The sequence below is a fragment of the Pogoniulus pusillus genome, chromosome 7 (genome assembly GCF_015220805.1).
Source record: "Pogoniulus pusillus isolate bPogPus1 chromosome 7, bPogPus1.pri, whole genome shotgun sequence".
NCBI classification, from domain to species: Eukaryota; Metazoa; Chordata; class Aves; order Piciformes; family Lybiidae; genus Pogoniulus; species Pogoniulus pusillus.
Window position 1 is genome coordinate 38,634,140 of NC_087270.1, and position 27,844 is coordinate 38,661,983.

Here is a 27,844-nt window from a genome sequence, read left to right on the forward strand (position 1 = left end):
CTGATAAAAATGAGAGCCCTCAGGAAAACTCTTGCCTTATTTACAGCTAAAGGTGATATGATGGTATTTGAAGTTTTACAACAACTTCAAACATATTGCAAAGAGAAAGGACATTCATGTTAGCCACTGTGTTATTTGATTATCAGTAAGTTTGCAGATGACACCAAGCTAGGAGCAGGTGTGGATCTGCTGAAAAGTAGGAGAGCCCTGTAGAGGGAGCCCTGCAGAGGCTGGATGGGTGGGCAGAGGCCAATGGGATGAGATTGACCAAGGCCAAGCACAGAGTTCTACACTTTGGCCACAACAACCCCAAGCAGCACTACAGGCAGGGGACAGAGTGGCTGAAAGCAGCCAGGAAGAAAGGGAGCTGGAGGTGCTGGTAGAGAGTAGCAGTGTGCCCAGGTGAGCAGGAGAGCCAATGGCATCCTGGCCTGGATCAGGAGCACTGTAGCAAGTAGGACAAGGGAGGTTCTTCTGCCCCATTGTGCTCAGCACGGGTCAGACCACACCTTGAGTGCTGTGTCCAGTTCTGGGCCCCTCAAGAGAGATGTTGAGGTACTGGAAGGTGTCCAGAGAAGGGTGACAAAGCTGGTGAGGGGCCTGGAGCACAGCCCTGTGAGGAGAGGCTGAAGGAGCTGGGGGTGTGCAGCCTGCAGAAGAGGAGGCTCAGGGCTGAACTCATTGCTGTCTACAGCCTCCCTACCTGAAGGGAGGCTGTAGCCAGGTGGGGTTGATCTCTTCTGCCAGGCAAGCAGCAGTAGAACAAGGGGACACAGTGTCAAGTTGTGGCAGGGGAGGTCTAGGCTGGATGTTAGGAGGAAGTTGTTGGCAGAGAGAGTGATTGGCACTGGAATGGGCTGCCCAGGGAGGTGGTGGAGTCGCCGTGCCTGGAGGTGTTGAAGCCAAGCCTGGCTGAGGCACTTAGTGCCATGGTCTGGTTGCTTGGCCAGGGCTGGGTGCTAGGTTGGACTCAATGAGCTTGGAGGTCTCCTGCCAACCTGCTTGATTCTATGATTCTATGATCATTACTTTCCTGTCTTGTGCTGCACACACCCAAGAAGGCTGTAGCCCTCTGCATAGCTTACACTGGTTGTCACAGATGCATCAGGCATGTCACTAAAATTAGTTTCTGGGAAGTGCTTATTTTGCATCTCCTTCAGAAGAAACTAAATGAATCCCTAGTCTGACACATGAGTGCAAGAACAGGAATTTTTACCAGATTGCATTTTATTTTAAGAACACAAGAATGGCTCTGCTGAACTGAATCACACATTTCTTCAATCTGATAGTTGCCTTCAGTTCTGAACATTAAATGGTCCTGTCTCTGCTCTGACCCTCAGTATTTATCACACTATCACCAAGGTTGGAAGAGACCTCACAGATCATCAAGTCCAACCCTTTACCACAGAGCCCAAGGCTAGACCATGGCACCAAGTGCCACGTCCAACCTTGCCTTGAACAGCCCCAGGGACGGTGACTCCACCACCTTGCCAGGCAGCCCACTCCAGTAGCCAATGACTCTCAGTGGTCAGAGTGAAGTCACAGCACCTCCTCAGGAATTTCTTCAAGGAAAGAGAGCTTCTCAGCAACTAAAGGTCTATCTGATGCTTTTGGGCTGCAAACCCCAGCTCCCACATGCCTTCTGAGCTGGAGGGTTCTGCCAACAACTTGCCATGACAGTTCCCACACATGGAATTCCTAATATTCTGGCTCTCCTTTCTTTTTCTTTCTTCTGCTCCCCAGATTTAGTTCATCTTTAAACTTGTCTGAGACAGGCTTACATCCATCCCTCCCAGAGGACAAAGAGAAAAGGCAACAGCAAACCTTGCTTAGGCAAAGACCACTGAAATAAAGGCAAACATAGCAAGATGTTCCTCATTAATAAATCTGTTGCCAGCTTACTGATATTTACTCAAGAGCAGATAAAGTCTGTCGACTACACTACCGCCACTGAGCACCTCTGCAGAAACAGAACAAGGAATTAGCAAGAGTGTCCTGGGAATTCTTTAGCCCCCTAAAGTTCTTCCTTTAAATCCTAAGTTCTGCTTGATAGCCCTGTTGGCAAGTATGATTCATGAATCCTCCCAAGCATTTACCCCTAGAGTCACCTCATCTCTCTCGTGCTCCAAGAGGGAAGCTGAGTGTTTACGGCGTTCCACAGAATGAGGTGTCTGCTCTGGTAACAATTCCATTATTCCCGCTGAGTCCTTGATTTATTCCAGCTATTATTCTAATTATTTTCTCTGACCACCTGCTACGTGAGGCATTGCAAATTGGCCTTATCTGTTATGCTTGCAGTTGCCAACAGTAAGCAGCAGCGTGCATACAGTACCTGACACTCCTGGCACTGCCGCCTGGGCGGTAGGAGGAAGCAGAGCGTCCTCCCCGCAGTGTTTTCCCATGTGTGGGATGGAGTGGAAAGACTTGAAGTAGGAAGGAAATCCTCTGAGGCCATATAAAGAATCAATGATAAGGTAAGAAGACAAACCCTACAGAACACAAACTCTATGAGGAGAGGCTGAGGGAGCTGGGGGTGTGCAGCCTGCAGAAGAGGAGGCTCAGGGTAGACTCATTGCTGTCTGCAGCTGCCTGAAGGGAGGATGTAGCCAGGTGGGGTTGGGCTCTTCTTCCAGGCAAGCAGCAATAGAACAAGGGGACAGAGTGTCAAGTTGTGCCAGGGGAGGTATAGGCTGGGTGTTAGAAGGAAGTTGTTGTCAGAGAGAGTGATTGGCATTGGAATGGGCTGCCCAGGGAGGTGGTGGAGTTGCTCTCCCTGGAGGTGTTCAAGAAAAGTCTGGCTGAGGCACTTAGTGCCATGGTCTGGTTGACTGGATAGGGCTGGGTGCTAGGTTGAACTGGATGATCTTGGAGGTCTCTTCCAACCTAGTTGATTCTATGATTCTATCACCTCACTCTCTACAGCTTCTTGAAAGGTGGCTGGAACAAGGTGAAAGTCAGCCTCCTCTCTCAAAGAACAAGTGATAGCACAAGAAGAAGAAAGAATAGGACAAAGAAAAAGTGATAGGACAAGAAGAAGCTGTGCCAGGGGCAGTTTAGGTTGGACATGAGGAACAGCTTCTTCCCTCAAAGAGTCATCAAGTGCTGGAACAGACTACCCAGAGGGGTGGTGGATTTATCATCCCTACAGGGATTTAAAAGGATCTGTAGATGTAGTATTGAGGGATCATGGTTTAGTGGTGGACTTAGCAGTGCTGGTTGAATAGTCGGATTCAATGACTTTAAGGGTTCCTTCCAACCAAAATGCTTTTAGGATTCTACTGTACAACAGAATATGTAAGTATATGTAATGAAAGGTCTATCTAACATATATTATAGAATCATAGAATCAACCAGGTTGGAAGAGACCTCCAAGCTCATCCAGTCCAACCTAGCATCCAGCCCTATCCAATCAACCAGACCATGGCACTAAGTGCCTCAGCCAGGCTTTTCTTGAAGACCCCCAGGGACGGTGCCTCCACCACCTCCCTGGGCAGCCCATTCCAATGCCAATCACTCTCTCTGTGAAGAACTTCTTCCTAACATCCAGCCTATACCTACCCTGGCACAACTTGAGACTGTGTCCCCTTGTTCTATTGCTGGTTGCCTGGGAGAAGAGGCCACCCCCCACCTGGCTACAATGCCCCTTCAGGTAGTTGTAGACAGTAATACGATCATCCCTGAGCCTCCTCTTCTCCAGGCTGCACACCCCCAGCTCCCTCAACCTCTCCTCATAGGGTTTGTGCTCCAGGCCCCTCACCAGCTTTGTTGCCCTTCTCTGGACATGTTTCAGCACCTCAACATCTTTCTTGAATTGAGGAGCCCAGAACTGGACACAGTACTCAAGGTGTGGCCTGAGCAGTGCTGAGTCTAATATATCATATATATGTATATACATATAATAAATTAAGGGTTTGGATAATTCATAACAAAACTCTCACAGGAAAACAAGTTGCTACACAGTCCCCCAACTTTGAACACCTAAATCTGCTTGCAAAGGAGTAACTGATGGGCATCCTAACTGCTGAATGGAAGAAGCAGGAAACACTCTGCAATCAATAGGTCATAAGAGACAAAACCAACGTTACTCTTGAAACTGTAATTACCTGTTCAACTTGAAGAAGCACCCAGTATTTTTAGTACACAGCCAGCACAATCAGCAAGTTATTATCTTCCCAGGAGAAGCCCCTGGTGTTTAATATATCAACTGGTAATGAAGGCAAGGTGCTTACACCTCCTTCTAAAGTGAACTTGGTTCCTTTTTGTCCTACCTTTCCCTGGACAGAAAAAAACATGTGGCTAGAAAAGGGGTTAGCACCACAATATATAAAGGTACCCAATTTACATACAAAAATCAAAAGTCTCTAAGGATCCTCATGAAGCTGCAGGTGCCACTGTCCCCAGAAGTCAAAGGAGATCATAGAATCATCCAGGTTGGAAGAGACCTCCAAGATCTGATGTTCTGACGTTCTTCTGACTACTCTTTTTATAACTTGAATTTATTTTTTTCATTTTCTTGGTGTCTCACTCTCATTTATTATCTATTTTCCCATCCATCCCCACCACAAATTCCCTCCTAGCATGTCCCACAGCTAGCCCACCACCAAAAGTGCTTCTCCCACCTCCTAAAGCCAAGAGGCTTCTCTGGAAAACACAGGCTAAGTTTAGGTCAGTGTCTTTTCAGTGGTGCCCAACCTCAAGACAACAGACAAGGGGCACAAGCTGGAACACAGCAAACTCCACCTGAACATGAGCAAAAACTTCTTTTCTGTGAGGCTGCTGGAGCTCAGGACCAGGCTGTCCAGAGATGGAGGTAGTGGAGTCTCCTTCTCTGAATCACAGAATCAGCCAGGTTGGAAGAGACCTCCAAGATCATCCAGGCCAACCTAGCACCCAGCCCTATCCAGTCAACCAGACCATGGCACTAAGTGTCTTAGCCAGGCTTTGCTTCAACACCTTCAAGGACAGCAAATCCACCACCTCCCTGGGCAGCCCATTCCAATGCCAATCACTCTCTCTGCCAACAACTTCCTCCTAACATCCAGCCTATACTTTCCCTGGCACAACTTGAGACTGTGTCCCCTTGTTCTATTGCTGGTTGCCTGGGAGAAGAGCCCAACCTCACCTGGCTACAACCTCCCTTCAGGCAGTTGTAGACAGCAATGAGCTCTGCCCTGAGCCTCCTCTTCTGCATGCTGCACACCCCCAGCTCCCTCAGCCTCTCCTCTTAGGCCTTGTGATGACACACATTAGGAGAAAACTGAATAAAAGAGCACTACTGCTGCTCATCAGCAGCTTCACACTGTTCAAGAACACAACAGATGCTCTCCACTTGATTCCTCTCTTTGCTCTCACATAAATTTTATGTAGAAGTGTCTAAATATTTACAAGCATGGACTAACATTTATACAGCAGAACAGATAAATCAGTTGCTTTAGTCACTTCCAAATATGCTATAAAATTTTAAGCTGGGACCTAGAGAATAGCCTATCTAGCTGAATCCCCAGGAATGAAGGAATTGTTATCTGCAGGATACTTATGTTCACCAGTGCAGGGCTCTGGGTTGTTTTTCCCCTCTATTCTCTCCTATTTAAGACATAAGATCTTTTCCACATAAATTATACAGCATTTAAGAAAGGATGAGAAAAGGCAGAGGAGAAGGTAAAAGGAAGAGGACAGCTGTTTACCACTCCATCTTGAAACGTGTCACAGTGATCCACAACCTCTCTACTCTTGTTCCCTGCAGCTCCACTTTCTGAAAGGCACAGCAATCACTTAGCCAGGCATCAACTCCACAGCTGCCTCCTTCACACAGGTCTTTTTGTCTGCTGTCTAGACACAGACGGCAGTGAGGACCCTGTGCACCTCTCTAACACAGGCTTTTTTGATTCCTTCTCTCCTTCCCCATACTTTCTTCTCTTTAAAACATCACAGGTCTAATTCTTCTCCACGTTGATGTGATCTCTTGCCTCTTCCCCACCAGCCCATCTCTCCATCTCCCATTTTTCTTCCTGCAGCATTCACATTCATCCTCCACACTGATTACTCATCCTCCAACTCCTCACCTGTATGTTCACTGGCATCAAATCTTTATTTGATCTGTGAGTCCTGCTTCAACATTCTGAACTCATTATCAGGGCTGTCACTGAGTTGGTCATCACCTCATCAGCCTCTCTATATTCCTGATTCCTCTCTTTATACTATCACCTGTTTTTTTTCCTTCCCCTGCTTAGCACTTCTTTTCCTTGCTCTGCAACTAGCCTGTTTTGCCAGTTCCAGCCCTTCAACAAACCATTCTCATGTTCTCCTGACTATTCTTTTTATAACTTGAGTTTTTTTCCCTTTTCCCTTGTGTCTCACTCTCATTTACTACCTATTTTCCCACCCATCCCCACCACAAATTCCCTCCTACCAGGTCCCACAGCTAGCCCACCACCAAAAGTGCTTCTCCCACCTCCTAAAGCCAAGAGGCTTCTCTGGAAAACACAGGCTAAGTTTAGGCCAGTGTCTTTTCAGTGGTGCCCAACCTCAAGACAGTAGACAAGGGGCACAAGCTGGAGCACAGCAAACTCCACCTGAACATAAGCAAAAACTTCTTTTCTGTGAGGTTGCTGGAGCTCAGGACCAGGCTGTCCAGAGATGGAGGTAGTGGAGTCTCCTTCTCTGAATCACAGAATCAGCCAGGTTGGAAGAGACCTCCAAGCTCACCCAGTCCAACCTAGCACCCAGCCCTATCCAGTCAACCAGACCATGGCACTAAGTGTCTCATCCAGGCTTTGCTTCAACACCTCCAGGGATGGTGACTCCACCACCTCCCTGGGCAGCCCATTCCAATGGGTGAGAGGCTGAGGGAGCTGGGGGTGTGCAGCCTGCAGAAGAGGAGGCTCAGGGCAGACCTCTTTGATGACTACAACTCCCTAAAGGGAGGCTGTAGCCAGGTGGGGTTGGTCTCTTCTGCCAGGCAACCAGCAGCAAAAGAAGGGGACACAGTCTCAAGTTGTGGCAGGGGAGGTCTAGGCTGGATGTTAGGAGGAACTTGCTGGCAGAGAGAGTGATTGGCATAGGAATGGGCTGCCCAGGGGGATGGTGGAGTCCCTGTCCCTGGAGGTGTTGAAGCCAAGCCTGGATGGGGCACTTAGTGCCATGATCTAGTGGACTGGCTAGGGCTGGGTGCTAGGTTGGACTAGATGATCTTGGAGGTCTCTTCCAACTTGTTTGATTCTGTGACTCTAAAACTGGACCTAGGACGCCTCACTAAGGCAGAGCTGAGAATCTCCCTCAACCCTCTGGTCATACTTTTCTTAAAGCACCCCTGAATACCTATGTCCAGGCTTCTATTTCTGGGCTATTTTAAACAGTTATCAATTTTGACTTAAATATTATTGTAATAGTAATAAAAGAAAATACAAATCAAATCTACCACCCTACCAGCTAAAAGTGCCTAATTCTCCATGCTCTTGACCATTTGCTCTTTATTCTTCACTTCAGTTTGTTTCTAGAAAGAATTGTGTGTTTCCTTCTGCATCATTGATAAAGATATTGAACAGCAGTCAGCCAAGGACAGATATGCTCTATAAGACACCTATAGACTCCACTCTGCAATTAATTACCTTTCAGATAACTTTCAATCATGTATTATTCTAAATACAAGGAGAAAAAAAAAGCTGCTTTGGGAGAGAAAAAAGAGGCCTAGTTAATATTGGAAGAGCTATATTCCACTGAGACCTAAGTGACTCAGGCTTTCATGAGGCAAAGATACAATTTTCTGGATGAAGTAGTTCAACAAATCTTTCTCACCCTCCACTTTCCAGAATGGATTTCAAATTATTTGTCCTTAGGAAAATTCTGGCCTGGATCACAGAATCAGAGAATCAGTCAGGGTTGGAAGGGACCACAAGGGTCATCTAGTTCCAACCCCCCTGCCATGGGCAGGGACACCCTACCCTAGAGCAGGCTGCAAACAGCCTCAGCCAGCCTGGCCTCAAACACCTCCAGCCATGGGGCCTCAACCACCTCCTTGGGCAACCCAGTCCAGCCTCTCACCACTCTCATGCTCAAAAACTTTCTCCTCACATGCAGCCTCAATCTCCCCACCTCCAGCTTTGCTCCATTCACTAATCCTGTCACTCCCTGAGAGCCACAAAAGTCCCTCCCCAGCTTTTCTGTAGGCTCCCTTCAGAATAGTTAAGGATCACATCTATTAAGCTGAGCTAAGAAAGAGAAGCAGCATTAGATACAAAAAAAAGCTGGAACACATCAGACATGTGGGGTTATTTCAAGCCATACTCACAACAAACTGGTCAATGTCCCTTTCAAGGCCCACATTTGGTAGATCAGGCATCATGTGTGCCACCACTTTAAAGCCGGCGTCCTTGGCTAAGTGAAAGGACTCACACACAGCCTTCACGGTGTGACCTCTGGCAAGAGAGAACAGAGATTCAAGATCAAAGATAAGATGACACAGTGTGCTGGTTTGAGACTAACTGAAACATTTTACTGAGTGTGATGGATTGGGTGTTACCTGCCTCCCCACCACACACTTAAGAAAATCACCCAGACTAGAGTCAGTGGCTGGAAATTGAAGAATGAAGCTTTATAATTACAGCTCAGCACAATATACAAGCAGATATTTACTATACATACAGCTATAGACTGAAATAGGCAAGTTAAAGGTAATACAGAAACACAACAGCCCTTCCAGAAACCAGAGTCCCCAGGAGGGGCTCCCAACCACCCTTCCACCTCCTTTCCACTCCTCTACCTTGTCCCGGAGTTTGCCTTATGTGCAAGGTGAGCTTGGAGAATCAGCCAGGGGTGTTAGGAAGCAGATGGATTAGGCAGCAAGTTAGAGAGAGAAGTGCATGCAGCCAGAGAGCAACTGTGTTACCTATATTTATGTTCTTGTTTTCATATATCTCAGCAAGCCTATGAGTGCAGCAGACATCACCTTTGTTTCCTTTTCACAGCCTAGCATCTAATTCTTTTCACCATAATCTAATTCTTCTCACCATAATCTAATTCTTCTCACCAAAATATCCCAGCTAGGCTCAAACTAGCACACTGAGAGAAATAAATCCTTAGCTGTGAGAAGAAAAGAAACCAACACTTACTCTCTATCACCCATTCTTCTGCTGAGAGACACAACCAGTCAAAGTAGAGATAAGACACTCACTGCTCAGCTCTCACTTTTGGCTGTGTCTTCTTTCCAGCGGTCTGGTCTCTGTGCCTGCCTCTGTCTTAACTCTAATCCAGCATAACCCTTTTTTCCTCTAACTTCCCTGTCATCTGTTTTACATCTCACCTCAGTTGTCCAGATTTATCATGTGAGAAATGTGTGGGTTGCTCTGGTTAGTTCTGAAGGGAGGGAAAGAGGGAGGGGAGAAAGGGGGATTGGGTCAGGAGCCCTCCTGGGGACTCTGCTTGTTTCTGGGAGAGTTATTGTGTTTCTGTATTACCTTTAACTTGTATATAACTGTGTATTTCTGTGCATATCTGCTTGTAGATTGTGCTAAGCTGTGAATATAGCTTCAATCCTTAACTTTCAGCTTCTATACGTGCTAAGCTGTAAATATAGCTTCAATCTTTAACTTTGAGCTCGTATATTGAGTTAAGCTGTAAATATAGCTTCAATCCTTAACTTTCAGCTTGTATATTGTGCTAAGGTGTAAATGTAGCTTCAAGCCTTAACTTGCAGCTTGTACATTGAGCTAAGCTGTAAATGCAGCTTCAGTCCTTAACTTTCAGTTTGTACATTGAGCTAAGCTGTGAGTACAGCTTCAGTCCTTAACTTTCAGCTTGTACACTGTGCTAAGCTGTGAGTACAGCTTCAGTCCTTAACTTTCAGCTTGTACACTGTGCTAAGCTGTGAATACAGCTTCAGTCCTTAACTTTCAACTTGTACATTGAGCTAAGCTGTAAATGTAGCTTCAGTCCTTAATTTTCAGCTTGTACATTGAGCTAAGCTGTAAATGCAGCTTCAGTCCTTAACTTTCAGTTTGTACATTGTGCTAAGCTGTAAATGCAGCTTCAATCCTTAACTTTCAGCTTGTATATTGTGCTAAGATGTAAATGTAGCTTCAGTCCTTAACTTTCAGCTTGTACATTGTGCTAAGCTGTGAATACAGCTTCAGTCCTTAACTTTCAACTTGTACATTATGCTAAGCTGTAAATGTAGCTTCAGTCCTTAACTTTCAGCTTGTATATTGTGCTAAGCTGTGAAGACAGCTTCAGTCCTTAACTTTCAGCTTGTACATTGAGCTAAGCTGTGAAGACAGCTTCAGTCCTTAACTTTCAGCTTGTATATTGTGCTAAGCTGTAAATGTAGCTTCAGTCCTTAACTTTCAGCTTGTGTATTGTGCTAACCTGTGAGTACAGCTTCAGTCCTTAACTTTCAGCTTGTACATTGAGCTAAGCTGTGAATACAGCTTCAGTCCTTAACTTTCAGCTTGTATATTGTGCTAAGCTGTAAATGTAGCTTCATTCTTTAACTTTCAGCCAGCTGAGACTAGTCTGGGTGATATTCTTAACTGTGTGGGGGGGAGGGTAACTCCAAAACCATCACACATACTGTGCCACCTTTAACTGAGATTATTCTCTAGGAAGTGAGAAGGGTTGAATTTGGAACATAGATACTAATAAACTACTCTAGGGGCTTCAAGTAGTCTGGTTCACTGCTTCTACACCAAGACTTGTAACTATTCAAATCACTGCTTGAGAAAGCTCTGGAAAGCTGCTGAAATTCAATTTGCAAAGCAATGACACAAGCTGATGCCACAGCACAAGCTGGGACACACTGCACTGAAGACTGTGTAATACACTGAAGCACAACCAGGAACAAAAGCAACAGAAGAGAGTAAGATGTGTGTCAGTAAAATCAGCTTGCTGGAAAATCACAGAGCAACATGCTTGCCAATCTCTTGAGTACTCCTAGAGAAACACAAACTCTTCTCAACTTCTGAGAGGTGTCTACCCTCCAAAACACAGGATGAGGAGTCTCCAAGGATTTCATGTTCTTCTCCATCAACATCAAACCAAACCAACTCAGACTTTCTCTGTAGGAGCTTGAAGGGACTAGGAGCCCCAAAAATGGCAGGAATGAAGATTGAATTCCCTAAAAATCATGAACCACAAGCAATCTCCTCTTCCCTTCCACCTCCATGACTCAGGAGCTGTCTCCTGCCTCCACAACAGCAATCACTCTCACTGCAGATAGCTACTAGGAGGTAGCTGTGACCATCACATCTACATCATCATCTGTCTACAACTACCCAAAGGGAGGCTGTAGCCAGGTGAAGTTGGTTTCTTCTGCCAGGCAAGCAGCAACAGAAGAAGGGGACAGAGTGTCAAGTTGTGGCAGGGGAGGTCTAGGCTGGATGTTAGGAGGAAGTTGTTGTCAGAGAGAGTGATTGGCATTGGAATGGGCTGCCCATGGAGGGGGTGGAGTTGCCGTGCCTGGAGAGCCTAGACAGGATGATCTTGGAGGTCTCTTCCAACCTGGTTGATTCTATGATCACACGTGACCTTGCCTTTGATCTTCCCCAGCTGGAAGGGTTCTTGCACTACTGGCTGACATTTCTGGAAATTTCCATCCTCTCAGAATCTGCTCCCTTCTGCTCTCTCCAGCCCTCATTTTCTTCCCATCACACTTTCACACCATTTCACCCCATCTTTAGGCATTCCTCACCAACAGCTTAGCTGAGCAGATGACTCTCCTCTTCCATAACCCTTCAGATCTAACACCATCTGGACATCTCTACTCCCAGACAACCAGCAACAAAACAAGGGGACACAGTCTCAAGTTGTGTCGGGGAAAGTATAGGATGGATGTTAGGAGGAAGCTGTTGGCAGAGAGAGTGATTGGCATTGGAATGGGCTGCCCAGGGAGGTGGTGGAGTCTCTGTGCCTGGAAGTGTTCAAGAAAAGCCTGCGTGAGGCACTTAGTGCCATGGTCTGGTTGACTGGCTAGGGCTGGGTGCTAGGTTGGAGTGGATGATCTTGGAGGTCTCTTCCAACCTGGTTAATTCTATGATTGCTGCTATGATCTTTACATCTCAGCCTTCTTCCAAGACCTAATGTCAACCAAACCAAACAGCTACTTACCTTGTTTTAAGGACTTCTTCCTCCCTCCTGGAGGATTCCACCTCCAGTAAATGCCTACATGTACTTTTATGACTATAGTTTTATTTATTTCCCCAGAAGTATTATGGTGTTTTTCTGAGAGTGTTCAAGGACAGTATTACTCAAGACCTTGAATAGCCTGAGGGAAGCAAATGGAGACTTGCTTCATAAATAAAAATTATTTTCTTATTAGAAGTGGAATTTGAGCTGCATCAATAACTTGATTATTTGATGCCTAGATCTGTTCTTGAATATTTTTCTGCCTCACAGCCACCAAAAGCACTCAAAAACCCTCACTAATGACTTATGGAACATAATAGAAAGTAATTTCCAAACAGTTAGCCTAATTGGTTGTAATCTGACATTTTGCTACAAGCGAAATATTAAAAGTTTAAAGTCAAAACACATCCCCCACAAAGTAGAAGAACAGCAGCAAAATGAGGTCATTTCAAAGGAAAGAGAAACTTGAATCACTCTTCTCTACAAGTACATTCCAGCTCATTGTTCTAAAGAGGTTGAGGGAGCCATTTGGATCAACAGCCTGCATTCCCCCTGCTCTGAGGCAGCTTGCAGCAAAGCCTTAGAGGAATTCTTCAAGCAGCTTTGAAAAGTACCAGAAACCTTTAAAACTATCACTCTACACAGGATTAATTCTGCTGAAATCAAATCAGGCTACTACTCCATTCTTCCTCTGATCCATCAGCAGGAGAGCAAGGGCTCGTTAGCAAACACATAAGATGAATGTGACATACAGCTTTGAATGATTTACGGCACCAGCTCTGATGTGACAGACAACACTGGAGGAAAACTGAAGATGACTGAAGTGAGAGCCGAGGTTTTAAAGCTCCACCTCAGATACTGTGAGGGTTTGGGTGTTCCCTGTCCCTCCACACTCTGGAAATCACCCAGGCTAGACTCAGCCGGCTGTGGAAATTGAATGAAGCTTATTATTTACAGCTTAGCACAAGATACAAGCAGTTGCAGACAGAAATAGACAAGGTAAAAGGTAATACAGAAACACAACAGCCCTCCCAGAAACCTGAGTCCCCAGGAGGGGCTCCAACTGCCCCTTCACCTTCCCCCTACCCCTCTCAACCACACCCCAGTCCCAAGGAAGACTGGAGGTTCAGCCAGGGGGTTAGGAAGCAAAGTGGATTAGTCAGTATAACAGAGGGTGAGAAAAGAGAGAGAGATGCAGCTCAGAGCTGCCCAGCAGCAGAAGTGAGTTACCCATGTTTTGATTCTTATATCTCTCAGCAAGCCTATGAGGGAAGTAGACATCACCACTGTTTTCCTTTCACAGCCTGTAATCTAGTTCTTCTCACCAAAACATCCTAGCTTGCTTCAAACTAACACAGATAGAGACACCTTTAAAAGACTTGAGCTGGAAAGAAGATTTTAACAGCCGAAGAGAAATTAATTAAGTTTACAGTCTGTCAGAACTAACTGTAAATGAATACATCTAACAAAGAGTGGGATCCAGTGATGTTCCTTTGGAAAGCTCTGACATCTAGAGGAGGAAAGAACCACCTATAGTATCAGCTCTTAACACTTGGACTGCTCAATAAATAGCTTTTCCTGTCTACTGAGACCCAGAGTCTGACCATTTCATAGCAGTGACCTCCTGCCTTGCTGTGTGCCAGCAATACTACAGCTAAACTCACAGGAGAAATCTCATTGTGGATGCTTTTAAGTCTTAAATGTCCAACATAGTTTTGCACTACTGCCTTTAAGGTAGGCATTAACAAAAATTTGCTTCCCTTATTGAACCATAATCTCTCTGTCGTTACCTTTGATTAGAGTTATCAACCATCCTTGGTAGGTGACTGGAATATGCAATAAGGATGAAAGCAAGCTGAATGAGTGGCAAGAGTGGAAAAAAACCATGAGGAAAGAAAAAAATCACTCAACAGAACTATAGGACTTGCAATAAATAAAAGAGATTGGCTTACTTGCCTCTAAGGGGCAGGATGAGCTATGTATTGTGCACTCCTCTATGCAGGACAACTGTTCTTTTGGCCACAGGTCCAAGATGACAAGGAATAAATCACAGACCCCTCGTGAATATATTTTGCAGTCCCTAGAGACACTCCCTGCCTAGAATGACTGTGGTTAATCTATCAGCAAGCACTGTTTCTGGCTATGCCTCACTCTCTGCTTGCCAGTCTCTCCCAGTACTAAGGAGAAAAAGGTAGCTGATGTAAGAACATGCTGTGTGCTGTTACAGCATCTCTCAGTAGGTCATAGAATCAATCCGGTTGGAAAAGACCTCCAAGCTCAGCCAGCCCAACCTAGCACTCAGCCCTAGCCAATCAACTAGATCATGGCACTAAGTGCCTCAGCCAGGCTTTTCCTGAACAACAGTGACTCCACCACCTCCCTGGGCAGCCCATTCCAATGCCAATCACTCTCTCTGCCAACAACTTCCTCCTAACATCCAGCCCAGACCTCCCCTGGCACAACTTGAGACTGTGTCCCCTTCTACTATTGCTAATTGCCTGGCAGAAGAGCCCAACCCCACCCGGCTAAAGCCTCTCTTCAGGCAGTTGTAGGCAGCAATATTCTTCTCTCCTGCCCTCTGCCTGGAATATTTTGTATTTTATCCCAAGACCATTATCCTGAGGTTTGGAAGTTCTGTACAGTGACCTTACTCAGGGACACAAAGCGTCGTGAGTACATCTGCTGGAGTTAATGCTAAGGCTCTACAAGCACAATTAGAACTTCCCTGTTATCACATTCCTCTTTTCCCAAGTTCTGATTCTTTAAACTGTTTAATTCTGTGCAACTACTTCCTGTTGACTGGAAATCCAAAGAATTTCCAGGAATTTTCCCGAAATTTTGAACAATAATAATAAATAATATTCACTCAGAAATTAGTATTAATAATTCATAACAGAGTATTAATCTCCACAACAGCAACTTCCTAGTTTTACCTCAACAGACACAGCCACACAAGCAAGAAAATGAGCAGACTGTGTTGACAGATTGTACTGACTGAAAGAGTTGAGGCTGTTCAGTCTGAAGAAGAGGAGGTGACCTCATTGTGGCCTTCAACCAGCAATAGAACAAGGGGACACAGTCTCAAGTTGTGCTGGGGTAGGTCTAAGCTGGATGTTAGGAGGAAGTTCTTCACAGAGAGAGTGATTGGCATTGGAATGGGCTGCCCAGGGAGGTGGTGGAGGCACTGTCCCTGGAGGTCTTCAAGAAGAGACTGGCTGAGGCACTTAGTGCCATGGTCTAGTTGACTGGATAGGGCTGGGCGATGGGTTGGACTGGAAGATCTTGGAGGTCTCTTCCAACCTGGTTGATTCTATGATTCTATGAAGTGGGCCTACCAAGAAGCAGGGGAGGGACTTTTCAGGCTCTCAAGGAGTGACAGGACTGGGGGGAATGGAGCACAGCTGGAGGTGGGGAGATTGAGAGTGGAGGTAAGGAGGAAGTTGTTGAGCATGAGAGTGGTGAGAGGCTGGACTGGGTTGCCCAGGGAGGTGGTTGAGGTCCCATGCCAGGAGGTGTTAAGGGCCAGGCTGGATGAGGCTGTGTGCAGCCTGCTCTAGGGTAGGGTGTCCCTGGGCATGGCAGCGGGGTTGGACTCAATGAGCAATAGAACAAGGGGACACAGTCTCAAGTTGTGCTGGGGAAAGTATAGGCTGGATATTAGGAGGAAGTTCTTCACAGAGAGAGTGATTGGCATTGGAATGGGCTGCCCAGGGAGGTGGTGGAGGCACTGTCCCTGGAGGTCTTCAAGAAGAGACTGGCTGAGGCACTCGGTGCCATGGTCTGGTTGCTTGGCCAGGGCTGGATGCTAGGTTGGACTGTCTGAGCTTGGAGGTCTCTTCCAACCTGGTTGATTCTATGATCTTCTTGGGTCCCTTCCAACCCCTAATATCCTGTGATGCTCCATGTTACATGGATACTCAAGCACAGAGGTCAAGACACGCTACTCAAGAGCATTCCATGGAGTACACAGCAAGCAGCCAAGCTCAGTGAAGCTTCCTTCTCACCTGTTGGTGTCCCTGGCCACGTCCTCGTAGACGCTCTGCACTCCGATCTCCAGCCTGGTGCAGCCATAGGACAGCATGTCACTCAAATGCCGCTTCAGGCAGTAATCCGGCCTGGTCTCTATGGTTATCCCAACGCATTTGGTCAGGCTTCGCTCCGAGTACCTGCAAAAAAGAACAGCTCCTCAGTTCAAACTGGGAAGGTGACTTCTGAAGAGCTTTCAACACACAATCATAGAATCATCTAGACTGGGAAAGATCTTTAAGACCTATGAGTCCTACCAAGAATCTAACATTACCAAGTATGCTGCTGCCAAACCACATCTATGAGGAGAGGTTGAGGGAGCTGGGGGTGTTTAGCCTAGAGAAGAGGAGGCTCAGGGGTGACCTCATTGCTGTCTACAACTACCTGAAGGGACATTGTAGCCAGGTGGGGGTGGTCTCTTCTCCCAGGCAACCAGCAATAGAACAAGGGGACAGAGTGTCAAGTTGTGCCGGGGAAAGTCTAGGCTGGATGTTAGGAGGAAGTTCTTCACAGAGAGAGTGATTGGCATTGGAATGGGCTGCCCAGGGAGGTGGTGGAGTCACCATCCCTGGAGGTCTTCAAGAAGAGACTGGATGAGGCACTTGGTGCCATGGTCTAGTTGACTGGATAGGGCTGAGGGATAGGTTGGACTGGATGATCTTGGAGGTCTCTTCCAACCTGGCTGATTCTATGATTCTATGATCTACATGTCCTTTAAATCCCTCCAGGGATGATGAATTCATCACTTCCCTGGCAGCCTGGTCCAGGGCATGGCATCCTTTCCACAAATAAACTGTTCCTCACATCCAACCTAAATCTCCTTGGCACAACTTGAGGATGTTTCCTTTTGTCCTGTCACTTGTTACCCAGGAGAGACTGATCCCCACCTCTCTCCAATCTCATTTCAGGGAACTGTAAAGAGGGGATACATCTCCCAAGTCTCTTCTTCCCCAGACTGACCAATCCCAGTTCCTTCAGCTACTCCTCTCAAGACTTGTGCTCTAGATCCTGTATCAGTTTCACTACACTTTTTGGACATGCTCCAGCATCTCAAAAGTCTTTCTAGGAAGTGAAGGATCCAAACCAGAACCCATTATTCAAGGTGTGTCCTCATTAGTGCCGAGTACAGGATGACAATCACCTCTCTAGCCCTGTTGGTCATACTATTGCTGATCCAAGCCAGGATGCTCTTAGCTTTCTTGGCCTCCTGGCCACATGCTGGCTCATATTCACTTGGCTGTTGACCAGCACTCCCAAATCCTTCTCCACTGGGCAGTTTCCAGCTGCTCTTCCCAAGCCTGGAACACTGATGGGGTTGTGGTGACCCAAGCGCAGAACCCAGCACTTGGTCTTGTTGAACCTCACCCCACTGATACAGTCTGCCTCTATAGATCCTCCCTATCCCTAAGGAGATCAACAATCCCATCCAAATTGGTGTCATCTGCAAACTTACTGCAGGTGCCCTCGATGCCCTCAGCCAGATCACTGCTAAAGACACTGAACATAGCCGGTCCCAATAGTGAACCCTCAGGGACACCCCTTGTGACCATCTGCAATTGGCCTTAGCTCCAATCCCCTCCACTCTTTGTCCTGGCCATCCAGCTAGTTCTTAGCAAAGCATCCACCCATACAAGCTACCCTCAGCAGCTAGAGTGCCATCAACCACACAGCAATGCATGGATGATACACATGCATGCTAACAGAAGTCTGAGGTTTGTTTTGTATGGTAAAGAGGTGCACTGGAGCAGCCTTGCAGGGCTCTTCCAAACAGTACTTGTGAGGAACAGCCTCCTAGAGCAACTGAGACTCCTTGTCTGGAAACAAAGACTGGGCAAGAGTCAGAGTAGTGAATGAGAACCATGTTTGGTTTGGGGACAAATCCAAGGGAGCCTGAGCACTCAGTACTGTTCAGTGGTGGATGAGAATATGAAACCTCATGTTAGGGAAAGTTTGGTATAGTCATAGAATCAAACAGGTTGGAAGAGACCTCCAAGATCAGTCAGTCCAATTTACTACCCAGCCCTGGCCAATCAACCAGACCATGGCACTAAGTGCCTCAGCCAGGCTTGGCTTCAACACCTCCAGGCACGGCGACTCCACCACCTCCCTGGGCAGCCCATTCCAATGCCAATCACTCTCTCTGCCAGGAACTTCCTCCTAACATCCAGCCTAGACCTCTCCTGCCACAACTTGAGACTTTGTCCTCTTCTTGTGTTGCTGCTTGCCTGGCAGAAGAGACCAACCCCCACCTGACTACAACCTCCCTTCAGGTAGTTGCAGAGAGCAATGAGATCACCCCTGAGCCTCCGTACAATAGATTTTGATGGTGTACAGATAAATTGTAGGACCTGGGACAAGGTCCAGGTGCATTCTCACAACAAAACCTACAAGACTGTCCATGAAAGGCTCCACAAATCACTGCCTTTTGTGAGCAAGCAGCATATTCACAACTTCATTGAAGTCTAATGCTGAAACATAATTCATTGTTACACTTTCCTCCCTTCCTCTCCCATTTATCACTTGATGTCTAACAAAGACTAATTATTCCAGACAGCAGAAAAACCCACTGCTGATGACAAAAGGTAAGATTCTGAGCTATGAGAGAAGGAAACAAAAGAAAAAAGGAATCTAAAGCATCCTTGAAGCTCATATAAGGAAACCATCAATCACCATAATCTCCACCACCAGCAGCAAATACAACACTCCTTTCCATATAGGAATCTTCCAGCTTGACCATCTTTCCTACAGAATATGCTGATTGTATAAGAAGGCTGCAGCACAGGAGAAAAGATTCACAGCAGGAAGAAGGAAACTTCTGTTGAAACCATTTGGAACCGCAGAGATATTCTGGCTAATTCCCAAACTGAGATGAGAACAGCATTAACAGGCACTGCTTGAGAGGAGCATCAGTCTCTTTAATGGTTCTATATGATGAAGACCTCAGTTAATATTAAATGCTACTGAAAAGAGGACACCTTGAATGAGAGAGAGAAGCTATGCTGGCACCTGAAAAAAACCAAACCAGTGAACACTGAAATCACCAGGATGACTAACTTCAGCTCTTTATTAGATCTTCTATAAAGATTCATTTCCCAATTTCTGACTCCAAATAGCTGGGAACTTCTGAATCAAAATAAACTTCCAGAGCCTACCTTAAAGCACGATGGAGATCCAAGTTAACAATAAAAAAAGAATCATAGAATCATAGAATTAAGCAGGTTGGAAGAGACCTCCAAGATCATGCAGTCCAACTTAGCACCCAGCCCTATCCAGTCAACTAGACTATGGCACTAAGTGCCTCAGCCAGGCTTTTCTTGAACACCTCCAGGGATGGTGACTCCACCACCTCCCTGGGCAGTCCATTCCAATGGCAAATCACTCTCTCCGGGAAGAACTTCCTCCTAACATCCAGCCTAGACCTCCCCTGCCACAACTTAGAATCATAGAATCAGTCAGGGTTGGAAGGGACCACAAGGAGCAGCCAGTTCCAACCCCCCTGCCATGCCCAGGGACACCCTACCCTAGAGCAGGCTGCACACAGCCTCAGCCAGCCTGGCCTTAAACACCTCCAGCCATGGGGCCTCAACCACCTTGCTGGCAACCCATTCCAGCCTCTCACCACTCTCCTGCTCAACAACTTCCTCCTCCAAACTTCCCTGAAATAGCCCTAAAGAAACCCCAGGGAAAAGCCTCAAGTTTGCTCAAACTCACCAGCAAAAAGGTTAACTCTCTTCAAACTGTTACAATCCTTTTGGTTGGAAAAGACCTCTGATGATCAAGTTCAATCATCAACCCAGCACTGCCAAGTCACCACTAAACTATGTGCCTCCACAACACAGCTCCACAGTTTTTCAGTCCCTCCAGGGATGGGGACCCTATCACTGCCCTAAGCACAGAATCACAGAAACATCCAGGTTGGAAGAGACCCTCAGGATCACCAAGTTCAACCTATAACCCTACTTTGCACCTTAAACCATATCCCTAAGCACCACATCCAAACAACACTTAAACACATCCAGGAGGGTTACACAACTGCCCCCCTGGGCAGCTCATTCCAGTGTCTGACCACTCTCTCCATGAAAAACTTTTTCTTAATGTCCAATCCAAACCTACCTAGTCTCAGCTTGAGGCCACTCCCCCTTGTTATGCCTCCAGTTACCTGTGAGAAGCCAGCAACAGAAGAAGGGGACAGAGTGTCAAGTTGTGCCAGGGGAGGTCTAGGCTGGATGTTAGGAGGAAGTTGTTGTCAGAGAGAGTGATTGGCATTGGAATGGGCTGCCCAGGGAGGTGATGGAGTCTCTGTGCCTGGACCTGTTGAAGCCAAGCCTGGATGAGGCACTTAGTGCCATGGTCTGGTTTGATTGGCCAGGGCTGGGTGCTAGGTTGGACTGGATGATTTTGGTTTCTTCCAACCTGGCTGATTCTATGATTCTATACCAGCACCAGCCTCGCCACTGTCCCTTCATGTTCATCCTAAACTTCCCCTAGCACAACTTGACACTCTGTCCCCTTCTTCTGTTGCTGGTGCTGGTATAGAATCATAGAATTCTCACCCTAACAATTGTTACTTGGGAGAAAAGATACCTACATCACTCCAATTTCTTTTCAGAGAGGAAGAAGGTCACCCCTGACCTCCTGGCTAAACAACCCCAGCTCCCTCAGCTGCTCTACACAAGACTTGTGCTCTAGACCCTTCAGTGGCTTCATTCCCCTTCCTTGGACACTTCCCTGTTACCTCAATGCCCTTCTTGGAGCAAGTGACCCAAAAAGTAACCCAGCATTCCAGGTGTGGCCTCAGAAGTGCTGAGTAAGAGATACAAAACTCAAGATATTGGAAGGCTAAGCTGTATTGACTACGGAAATAAGCAGGATAAAAAACTCAACCAAGTAAAAGCCAATAAAAACCAGATGAAGCATTTCCAAGTCTGTGGCTCACTCAGCTGGCAGACTATCAGAGCAATTGTTTATCGTGTCACAGAACACCCTGCCAATGTCTGATTCATTAACATCAAATGGAAAAACACCCACTTTTAAAGACGTGAGCTGCAAGAACTAAAGAGAGAAGTTTTAGCTAAAGGAGGGGAGGGAGACTAGAAAAAAGTCACCAGAGGACTCACACCAGAGGGTATATGCTCATAAGGCCACTGGGATGCTCAGAGGGCTGCAGCAGCTCTCCTGTGATGATAGACTGAAAGAGTTGGGGCTGTGCAGTCTGCAGTGGAAAAGGCTCCCAGGTGACTTTCTTGTGGCCTTTCAGTATCTGAAGGGGGCTATAAAAAAGCTGGGGAAGGACTGTTCAGGATACCAGGGAGTGACAAGACATGGGGGAATGGAGCGAAGCTGGAGGTGGGTAGGTTCAGATGGGACATGAGGAGGAAGTTGTTGAGCATGAGAGTGGTGAGAGGCTGGACTGGGTTGCCCAGGGAGGTGGTTGAGGCCCCATGGCTGGAGGTGTTTAAGGCCAGGCTGGCTGAGGCTGTGAGCAGCCTGATCTAGGGTAGGGTGTCCCTGGGCATGGCAGAGGGGTTGGAACTGGCTGATCCTTGTGGTGCCTTCCAACCCTGACTGATTCTATGATTCTGTATTTCACACAGGAAATTATGAGGAGAGGCTGAGGGAGCTGGGGGTGTGTAGCCTGCAGAAGAGGAGGCTCAGGGCTGACCTCACTGCTGTCTACAACTCCCTGAAGGGAGGCTGTAGCCAGGTGGGGTTGGTCTCTTCTGCCAGGCAAGCAGCAACAGAACAAGGGGACACAGTCCCAAGTTGTGCCAGGGCAGGTCTAGGCTGGATGTTGTTAGGAAGCTGTTGACAGAGAAAGTGATTGGCATTGGAATGGGCTGTCCAGGGAGGTGGTGGAGTCGCCATCCCTGGAGTTGTTCAAGCAAAGCCTGGCTGAGGCACTTAGTGCCATGGTCTGGTTGATTGGATAGGGCTGGGTGCTAGGTTGGACTGGATGATCCTAGAGGTCTCTTCCAACCTTCCAATCAGACTGGAAATACTAAGCAGAGACAAAATAATTACACACCCCTGGCCTCCAAGTAGATTTATGACCCAGATATAAAATGTAGAATTTAATGAACACCAGCAGACACTAAACTATAACAGCTACTAAGAGCAATAACAGGATTTCTGCACAGCATAAAACTCTCTTGCCCAATTCTCTGCCAAGAAGCATGCCTTAATGATAACCAGAAAAGCAAAATAAACTCAAAACAAAACTACAGAACTGGCATTTCCAAAGAAGTCACAAGCCTCATCAAATCACCACCTTCTCTGAGACATTTTCAACCTGAGCTGCAAGTGCTCCAGCTCTCCCCAGCATTCCCAAAGACCTGTGGTGAGCAGAGAAAGCAGAGTCTCACCCTTTATTGCCACCATGTAAAATAAAAGCTTCAATCATGTGGTCCATATTTAATACAGGCTATAGATTCCTTTCAATTAATTGGAACAAAGAAGTGTGTGATTGCTCTGGTTTGAGCTAGGACAGAACCAACTCTGTTCAGTGATTTTACTCTCCAGCTCAGTCTCCCCTCAGTGATGGCACTTTCTGAAGCTAATGGCACGTTTGCACAGATAGCCACTGCTGCTAGCAGGGATAGTGCTCCACATTTAGAGTTACTGGATCTGGGGGTACTGATTGATACCCGCCTGAACATGAGCCAGCAGTGTGCCCAGGTGGCCAAGAAAGCCAGTGGCATCCTGGCCTGCATCAGGAATGGTGTGGTCAGCAGGAGCAGGGAGGTCATTCTGCCCCTGTACTCTGCACTGGTTAGACCACACCTTGAGTATTGTGTTCAGTTCTGGGCTCCCCAGTTTAAAAGGGACATTGAGATGCTTGAGTGTGTCCAGAGAAGGGCGACGAGGCTGGGGAGAGGCCTTGAGCACAGCCCTACGAGGAGAGGCTGAGGGAGCTGGGATTGGTTAGCCTGGAGAAGAGGAGGCTCAGGGGTGACCTTATTGCTGTCTACAACTACCTGAGGGGTGGCTGTGGCCAGGAGGAGGTTGCTCTCTTCTCTCAGGTGGCCAGCACCAGAACAAGAGGACACAGCCTTAGGCTGTGCCAGGGGAGGTTTAGGCTGAAGGTGAGGAGAACGTTCTTCACTGAGAGTCATTGGACACTGGAATGGGCTGCCCGGGGAGGTGGTGGAGTCGCCGTCCCTGGGGCACTTTAAGGCAAGATTGGACGTGGCACTTGGTGCCATGGTCTAGCCTTGAGCTCTGTGGTAAAGGGTTGGACTCGATGATCTGTGAGGTCTCTTCCAACCCTGATGATACTATGATACTACCAGTACTACTGGTAGTTACTACTACTACTACTCTAAAGGCTCTTGTTTATACTTGCCCTTATGGAGACCAAGGTCTATGCTATATTTTGTGTGCCATGCCTGAATCTGTGTCCAGTCTGGGATTTCCCTAGTGCCTGCCCACAGTATCAGTAATTGTGATGCGACTGCTGCCACGGGGTTAGGTTTGATCTTGGTTTGTACCTATTTTACCATTCTTTTCATTAAAGCTAGCTTAGTTTTTCAAGCCATGAAAAGTGTTTCTCCCTTATTCCCCTATTCCTTTCCCTTTGGGAACAGAGGAAGTGTTCATAGAGAGTGTCTGCTACTCATTTAGTGGCCAGCCCAAACCTTGACAGTGATAACCAACCTTCCGCAGAAGGTGATTCTGGCAACACAACTCCCTCATATCCTGAATGAAAAAGAGAAATTTGACTTCTCCTCCTTTCAATATCCAGGTTTCATTGCAACTTCCCACTGCAAATGAGGTGGTTTCTCACAGTTCTAGCAGGTTAGGTAGGCACACATATTCATGCTGAATCCCCCAGGCCAGCTTCTTACCGTGGAAGCACCTTCCACACAGACACACTCTCCATAAAGCACTCTTGGGGTCCAAGGCAAGGCTTACCAGCCTGTAGTTCTCACCCTTGTGATGACAGATGTGACATTTTCAGCCACTGGGGACCTCTCCATTGTCACAACTTCTCCAAAGTGAGATGAGGCTGCCTCACTCATGCTCTTCCACAGACTTGCATGTGGCCAATTTTGTGGTGGTGTCCAGTGCAATCTTCTGCCACAGGCACTATCATCCCAAATCACTACCTATCAAGAGCAGATCTTGAAGACAAAGGAAGACTCCACACCTTCATTCTTTTCCTGCATCCTTCTTCACAGTGCTGCCTGCCTCATCCATCAGCAACTGTCTTCACTTGCTGACAACGTGCCTATGAAAGTCCTTCTTGTTGCCCTGAAATCCCTTGGGAGTTTTGACTCCAGTCAGACTTTGGTAATGCTCTCTCTGTCTGCCCATATCCATCTCCTTTCACCTTCCGCACATCACTCGTTTTTCATGTTTGGGCTCCACCAAGACTTCTCCATTCATCAGTTAAGTAAAACTGTTGTGCCTGCTTGCCTTCCTGCACATCAGGATGTACTGTCTTTGCAATTTGAAGAGCTTGTCCTGATAGATAAGATAAGCTCACCTGGGTTTATCCACCCATGAGGGCATTCTCTCATGAGATCCCACTCTTTAGTTCAAGTCATCTTGAACTTTGACATCTTTATTCTACTCCTGGCATCTCTCAGGATCTTAAGATCTAACAGAGAATCCTAGAATCAACCAGGTTCGAAGAGACCTCCAAAATCATCCAGTCAAACCTAGCATCCAGCCCTATCCAGTCAGCTAGACCATGGCACTGAGTGCCTCATCCAGGCTTTGCTTTAACACCTCCAGGGACGATGCCTCCACCACCTCCCTGGGCAGCCCATTCCAATGCCAATCACTCTCTCTGACAACAACTTCCTCCTAACATCCAGACTATACTTTCCCCAGCACAACTTGAGACTGTGTCCCCTTGCTGATTGCCAGGCAGAAGAGACCAACCCCCACCTGGCTACAACCTCTACATCTCACAGACACTGCAGCCAAGACCACATCCTTCCCAAATCAGCTCTTTGCAAACAGCAGGTCCAGGAAAGCACCTCTCCTAGGTACTGGATGTGACAGTATCACCACAATGTTCTTTTCTCATCTGCAAAGGAATAAGCTGGATGTTAGGAGGAAGTTCTTCCAGAGAGAGAGATCTGCCATTGGAATGGGCTGATCAGGGAGGTGGTGGAGTCCCTGGAGGTGTTCAAGCAAAGCCTGGATGAGGCACTTAGTGCCACGGTCTAAGGTGATTGGCTAGGGCTGGGTGCTAGGTTGGACTGCATGATCTTGGAGGTCTCTTCCAGCCTGGTTGATTCTATGATTCTCTGTTAGATCTTAAGATCCTGAGAGATGCCAGGAGTAGAATAAAGATGTCAAAGTTCAAGATGACTCGAACCAAAGAGCGGGATCTCATGAGAGAATGATTCATTCTATGATTCTAATTCTATGATAATGCACTCCAGAAATGGTCCAAGTGAGTTGTGTTCCACCACTTTGCCATTCCAGCAGGCCTCAGGGTGTCAATATTTGTGTGTTGTCCATTAGGTGCACACCTTCTGATGCTTGCATCATTTTCATAACTTCTCTTATCTCCATCTCCCGTTTTTAAGCATCCTTCTTGTTGCCCTTGATACCAAAACCAGCCCCCAGACTTTGCAGACACACCAGCACTATACCCAGATGGGCTATGATTTGCCTATTCCCATCCAATTTTCTACTATTTATACAGTCAAGGGTAATTTGGCTGCTGAATCACAGACAAAAAGCTCATGGTAATGCATCTTCACTTCTAAATATTTTCTAGATACTTCTCTGCTTCTCAGAATAGAATCCTGCACCATTCCTAGAAAAACAGCTTCACATTTCTCCCATAATCAAGTGCACAGCTTGCTTGCATACAGCTTACTATGGAATATAGATTTCTCTCTTATTTGCCCATCTCCAATATTGATAGCTCCTGCCAACCCTTAGAAATTACTATTTTAACACAAGTATTAAGCAGAAGGCCCAGAGGCAAAACCAACAGAATCCTATTAGAAACCATTCAGGTCAAAGACAATAATCTTCTGCTCTGCCTGTTGTTAAAACCAGCATAATGGGTGACATGTTGTTCTGGTCTCTTCCTTAAGGATCCAAACACCTCAGTGCAGCGAGTCAATCCTCTTGCAGAAGTTCATGTACACTACACTTCATTTCTCCAAGACCCTGTACGCTCACTAAGGGGATGTGGTGAGTTACCAGGATAATGGGCATGATGGATTTGCCTTCCCTTCCACTTTAAAAACAAGCCATCTAGTCACATATCCTGCAGGGACATCATGCAGCCGAGGCAGACACAAAGGGAGAACAGTCTCTATCCAACTGCAGACAGCCTGAAAAGCCTGTATCTAGAGCTCTGGCACGAGTGATTTCAGGATACTTGGATACATGAGGTCAAGATGATCTTGGTGATGATCAAGACAAGGAAAATTACTACTAATTGAAGACTTGTTCAGAGAAGGGCCATGAGGATGCTCAGAGGGCTGGAACACCTCTGCTGTGAGCACAGACTGAAAGAGTTGGGGCTGTGCAGGCTGCAGAAGAGGAGGCTCCCAGGTGACTTTCTTGTGGCCTTCCAGTGTCTGAAGGGGCCTACAAAAAATCTGGGGAAGGACTTTTTAGGCTCTCAGGGAGTGCCAGGACTAGGGGGAATGGACCAAAGCTGGAGGTGGGTAGCTTCAGAGTGGACATGAGGAGGAAGTTATTGAGCATGAGAGTGGTGAGAGACTGGAATGGGTTGCCCAGGGAGGTAGTTGTGGCCCCATGGCTGGAGGAGTTTAAGGCCAGGCTGGATGAGGTTCCGGCCAGCCTGATCTGGGGTAGGATGTCCCTGTCCATGGCAGGGGGGTTGGAACTAGATGATCCTTGTGGTCCCTTCCAACTCTGACTGATTCTATGAAATAGAGGAATTTCTAAGAAATTAGATGAATTCAAGATGGAAACTGAATCTTTGATTACAGAATTGTTTTGAAAAGACCTTTAAGATTATCAAGTCCAACAACACAACATTGCCAGATTACCACTAAACCCTGTCCCTTGGCATCAGACACTCCTCTTTTAAATCCTTTCAGAGATGAGGACTTCATCACTGCCCTGGGAAGCCTGTCTGAGTGCCTGACAACACATTCAGAGGATAAATGTTCCCTAATAGCCAACCTAAACCTTCTCTGGTGCAACTTGCAGGCATTTCCTCTTGTCCTCTCACTTGCTTCTTGGGAGAAGAGACCGACTCCCACTTCATTCCAACCTCCCAGGGAAAAGAGAGAAGGAAAAGGTCTCCCCTAAGCCTCCCTTTCTCCAGACTGAACAATCCCAGTTCTTTCAGCTGCTCCTCACAAGACTTGTGCTCTGGACACTTCACCACCTTCATTGCCCTCCAATGCCTCCATGCCCTTGTAGTTAATGTCCCCAAACTAAAATCAGCATTTGCGGTGCAGCTTCACCATCACTGTCCTAGTCTTACTGGCCACACTACTGATGATCCAAGCCAGGGTACAGCTGGCATTTTTTGGCCACCTGAGCACACTGCTGGCTCATTTTCAGCTGGCTGTCAACCAACACTCACAGGTCCTTTTCTGCCAGACACTTTCCAGCTACTGTCCCGACCCTGAAGCAGCCATGGGTTTGCTGTGACCCAACTGCAGGATCTGGCACTTGGTGTCATTAAACCTCATCCTTTTGGCTTTAACCCATAAATCAAGCCTGTCCAGGTCCCTCAGTAGAGGCTTTCTGC

The 27,844-nt window shown here is 46.9% G+C and overlaps 1 protein-coding gene across 2 annotated transcripts in view; it reads right to left on the reverse strand.

Moving 5' to 3' along the window:
- ELP3 (elongator acetyltransferase complex subunit 3) overlaps nucleotides 1-27,844 on the reverse strand; it is a 153,791-nt gene that overhangs the window by 78,945 nt on the left and 47,002 nt on the right. For both annotated transcript variants that reach the window (XM_064146646.1, XM_064146647.1), the window contains exons 8-9: nucleotides 16,119-16,280; nucleotides 8,288-8,414 (exon numbers count right to left, since the gene is read on the reverse strand). In XM_064146646.1, the coding sequence (XP_064002716.1) occupies nucleotides 8,288-8,414; nucleotides 16,119-16,280 (289 nt within the window). The remainder of the gene's footprint in view (nucleotides 1-8,287; nucleotides 8,415-16,118; nucleotides 16,281-27,844) is intronic.